Here is a 4,651-nt window from a genome sequence, read left to right as displayed (position 1 = left end):
CCCCCCCCTCTACCTCCACGCCCCTGCCTCCCCCCTTAATGTACTGGAACCGCTATAGGACACACGCGGAGACGAGACGCAGATCCCGCCTATCATCATCCCTTCGGAACTGCGTGGGTCACGTCCTCACGTCTGCCGACCCGCGACCTAGTGGGAGGCCGAGGCGGGGGGTTGGTGTGGCCTTTGGCCCGCCCCGCCGCCAAAAGGAGGGTGTTGCTCCGGAACCATAGCCGCATAGCCTCGTGGATCGTCTCTTGTTCCTTATTCCTGTGATTTGGAGGAATGGTCAGTTATAGTCTCTTAGTGATATGCCTTTTGAATAACGAAGTCGGAGTATAAAACGATATCGTAACGACGTCGGAAAAAGAGAGATCGATGTTCTTATGACGCTTTGATAGTTACAATGATCGTACGCCGGTGTGAAGGGGGGGGGGGGTTGTCGGGTTACGGTCAATTTACACAAACTACCGGGAACACTGATCGCCCGCGCCTGTCTAGATCACACCATAGGGTCAGAGGGACACCAGTCGCTGTGACGGGGAGGGTGGGCTTTGGACAGCAGCACTAACGGCAAGTCCCTCGGGCATTGATGATGCCCCTCGGTATACTTCACAACGCACGCACTCGGCTCACGCGAGGAGGGTGGCGAAGAGGAGGCGACGCATACTCGCGCCACTCAAACGCTGGGGCGGCGTCTCCGGGACAGGTATAGGGCGGGGCAGAGCGGCCGTTGTGACGGCAGGGGGGGAGACCGCGCGCTCGACGGCGGCCTCGTTCGTCCACCCCGATGACGTCCGCGACGACGATGAGGCTCGACACCGTCGGCGGCGACCTGGACGCCCGGACGCGCAGGCTGTTCGAGCCCCTCAAGCCCCTGTACCGCACCGCCATCGTCTTCGGCGTGGTGCCGACGACCATCGGAAGATGTGAGTTTAGTGAAACACGATGAAGTCGATATCAGATCGATATCGATATATCGGAGGATTGGCGATTTTCGTGGCCCGTCGCGATTCTCTGAAAATCGTCCTAAAATGAAACAAATATTTCTGATGTATCTTAGATTGTTTCGATGTATCGAAACGGTGTATCGTTTGCAGGGCCGCGCCTGAGCTTCCACCCGCTGCGGTCCACGCTGCTGTGGGTCCTGTTCCTGCACAGCGGCACGCTCGTGTCCGTGGTCGGGACCTGGCACCACGGCCTCGGGGTGGTGACCTCCAGCAACCCCTTCGGCTCCTCCGCCGACCTGCCCGCCGCCCTGGGGCTCACGCACACGGCCAACGTCGCGCTGATGGCGGTCCTCTGGTGCGAGGCCCACCGCTACAAGGAGGTGTTCGCCCTGGCCCGGACATTAGTGGTGAGAAGGCGGGGGGGGGGGGGTAATCCTGGAGCTGATTCGAGGTATTCCTGGGCGAATAACCCGCGGATACCCGCGCTGCTGTCAGCCCACCTTTTAGTTTGCGATTTCCACCCTTGCACCGCGTTTGTCATCGACCACGCATCACTGCGCCTGACGATGATGTTGCAGGGCTCCGTGGACGACGACGTCCTGGGCGCCGATCGTTGGCCGCGTCGACGCACCCTGGTCCGGGCGTGGTTCTGGCTCATCGCCGTGGTCGTGGTGGCGCCCGTCACCACCCTGTCCTGGCACCTGAGCCTAGCACCTTTCGACATCGACCACCCTGGTAAACATCAAATTCAACACGTACCATACGCACGCTATAACAAACAACTTCTTTTTGCCGTCGACCAAAGAAAACCCGGGACGATGATGGCGATGGGCCATAGATAAGAGACGCCGGAGAAGCGTCGATTTTTGACAGACGATGATCGTTTCAATTCTCGAAACTAATCGATCCGTCCAAAAACCCTTCCGGGTGCACCCTGCCATCATGCATTGTCTACAAAACTAACTATACGCAACTCGTCGCCAGTCCTGCGACACGCCCGGTTGCCCGGCCACTTGGTGTCCCACGTCCTCCTGCTCATGTACGCCGCGGCCGTCAGCATCGCGTACAACGTGCTCGAGGACATGGCCGAGCTGCTCGCGCTGAGATTCGCCCAGGTATAACAACATCATCGCGGCGGCCCCTGCAGACTGGCTACACGACAAAGTGTTGGCAAGGGGTACTACACTTTTTAAAAAATCAGAAAAGAAATTACAAATTAGAAAAGTCAGAACAAATGAGAGAAACACAGAAAATAATGAGAAAAGACCAGAAAAAAAAATGAGGGGAAAAAGATCACGAACCAAGGGGGAAACGACTGTTTAACTTTGTATCAGCTGGATTACGGATTACCCGGATTACCTCTGGAGTATCCTCCGGATTACGTTAATTTTCCTTTGGGATTACCCTGGATTACTGGATTACCCTAAAATTTCTTCGGATTACCCCCGGATTACTTCGAATTTCCTCGGATTACACCTGCCGGATTACCTAACGGCTGTCAGCCGGATTACCTTTGTCGTTTCCCCCTCGTCATGAACGCTTGAATTTGTAGTAAAGGACCCCTTGCCATCTGGACTGAGCTGACGACGTGCTTTATTGTCCAGGACGCGGCCTCGCGACGGCTGCGCCCCGCGACCCTGCTCCGGCACCGGCGCGCGTGGCTGGCGCTGCGCGACCTGCTGCAGGGCGTCATGCTCGCGCCCGCCACGGTGACGCTGGGCGTGGCCCTCATGATGGTCAACGCCGTGCTCAGCCTGTACTACGTCGTCAACTGCGTCATGGTGGGCGCGCCGACCGAGCTCATCGCCAGCCTCACGCTCGCGTCCTCGGACCTCGGCTTCCTCCTCGTCGCCATGTGCTCCGCCGCGGACGGCGCCGTGATCGCGGTGAGAACGCAAGACAATAATTAACCATCTTCCGAAAAAACGTAAAATGATATTACACGACTTCCCCGGAACGACCATAATCAACCCCCGGACCAACTCTGAATTCCCCTGTTAGGCATCAAAATCACTTTTCAGGGATCTGTATTGTTTCGATATCTCTGCTTCTCACTGGAAAGTTTTCGTGTCCTCATTAGCCGTTACTGTATTTCCGACCTTTCCGCGCCTGTGTTGCAGGTCAACAAGTTTGCCAGAGCGTTCGAGCTCATCGAGCCCGACTCTGTCAGCGACTATGCGTTCGCCCGAGAGGTGAGGAGCAGCAGATCGAGAAAGTTAGAGGAGCACGCAAACAAAACTCTATTGTTTGATTTTTGCGACGAACTCTCAAACTCCGTGACAAGCCAAACCCACGCTCTGCCCCCCCAGGTGTCCCGAGAAGCGCTGTCGCACAAGTTGACGCCAGTGTGCGTCGCCGGGTACTGGTACCTCAGCAGACAGACGGTGTCGTCGGTGGGTCTCATGGTCGTCTCCTACCTCATCGTCCTCATCGAGTTTCGGCAGCAGCAGGATTCATCCGCCTTTTACAGCAACGCTACGTCACGGGGCGTCTGACCCTTAGACAAGGACTGACCACGACGGTGACGGCCAAGACTAGTGCGCTGAAGAGCAGGTGGAGAAACAAAACAAAAATGAAACAACTACAACAATTTCCATGTGAAGAAAATAAAATAAAACATCCTAGTTTTTGGTAACACAATTGCACAGAAAGGTGGAAAAGGGGGGGGGGAGGAGGCAGTTCATCAGATACGTGCTGTACGGTACGGGAGCCTCCCGGGCATACTGACGGCCCTGACGGCTCCACACGCACCATGCAGCGCCTCGGGAGTAGGCAACTCGCCCGCACGCCTGCGCGGCGGGCGAGGCGGGCGGGCGGGTCTACCACAACCTTGATGTTTTCTAGAACCAGAGGATCAAAAACACAGGTTTCTGGATGCACGAGGACACGGCTTATACCAGCACCACCGAACTCGGGACGCATTTCCCGTCATACCCAAAAGTGACTTTATTTTCTGGAGACCGCGCTGCGACACCTCAGCCTCCCTGCTGCGGCCCTGGGGAAGGGAGGGGGGGGGGGTGTGTTCGCTTACTCCGACCGGTCCTGACCTGCTGCTCCCTGCGAACGTGCGCTTCCCCTTGTCGGAGACGTCCTTCTCGGAGTCCTGTGTGATGCGTCAGACTCGGGGAATTCAGGCACATGTTCCAGGATGCCTCCAGGGCGTTCCAGGGCCAGGGTGTCATTCATTGAAGCCCCTCGCGCCACCGGGTGCCCTAAACGTTACCTTTGTCGAATGTTCAGTTACTGGTTGACAGTTTTGACATACGCGGCAATTGGTAAATGTCCCTCTTCAAACATGTTAATCCGGAGAAATATTTCAGCTGACTTCTTTTTCGTATTTTTGGAGGAAAATTTTTCCGCTCTGGACAACTCGATTCATTCAGCTGGCTGGTTGCTCTTTGGTGACCCTGCGCGTGCGGGCTCGGAGAGGTGCGGCGGGGCGGGGCAGTTGGGGCGTGTCGTCGTCGCCGCCGCCACCGCCGACGTACCGGGGGGCGAGAGGCGAAAGAGAGAGGTGAGGAAGAAGTCGACTCGCCCGTTGCCCTCGCCCTCGCCCTTCTCCTCGTTCTCTGTGCTCGCGGACGGTTGCGGGCGGGCCGAGCTGGCAGTCCTGTGGCAGTCAGCCGGCTGCAGGCCGCCTGCCCCGCCCGGCCGCTCGGCCGCCCGCCTGTTTAGCTGCTGCTGCTTGCTCGTTACAGGGGGGG

The 4,651-nt window shown here is 57.5% G+C and overlaps 1 protein-coding gene across 1 annotated transcript; it reads left to right on the top strand.

Annotated features, from left to right (window-relative positions):
- Nucleotides 1-1,813: 1,813 nt before the first annotated feature.
- Nucleotides 1,814-3,523, top strand: LOC127749185 (uncharacterized). The gene is made up of 4 exons (XM_052266354.1): nucleotides 1,814-2,062; nucleotides 2,552-2,833; nucleotides 3,068-3,139; nucleotides 3,257-3,523. Exons 1-4 carry the CDS (start codon nucleotides 1,985-1,987, stop codon nucleotides 3,440-3,442), a joined length of 618 nt encoding a protein of 205 aa, XP_052122314.1. The 5' UTR covers nucleotides 1,814-1,984; the 3' UTR covers nucleotides 3,443-3,523.
- The last annotated feature ends 1,128 nt before the right edge of the window (nucleotides 3,524-4,651 follow it).

The sequence above is a fragment of the Frankliniella occidentalis genome, unplaced genomic scaffold (genome assembly GCF_000697945.3).
Source record: "Frankliniella occidentalis isolate FOCC.00 unplaced genomic scaffold, Focc_3.1 Scaffold37, whole genome shotgun sequence".
Taxonomy (NCBI): domain Eukaryota; kingdom Metazoa; phylum Arthropoda; class Insecta; order Thysanoptera; family Thripidae; genus Frankliniella; species Frankliniella occidentalis.
The sequence above is the reverse complement of the archived record's forward strand: the minus strand, read 5'-3'. Positions and strand labels throughout refer to the sequence as shown.

Excerpts from the sequence above, each read along its gene's own strand:
- LOC127749185 (XM_052266354.1), top strand. The coding sequence starts at position 1,985 with ATGTACGCCGCGGCCGTCAGCATCGCGTACAACGTGCTCGAGGACATG. Across the intron at positions 2,063-2,551 it reads TCGCGCTGAGATTCGCCCAG|GACGCGGCCTCGCGACGGCT; the intron begins GTATAACAACAT and ends TTTATTGTCCAG. Across the intron at positions 3,140-3,256 it reads ACTATGCGTTCGCCCGAGAG|GTGTCCCGAGAAGCGCTGTC; the intron begins GTGAGGAGCAGC and ends CTGCCCCCCCAG.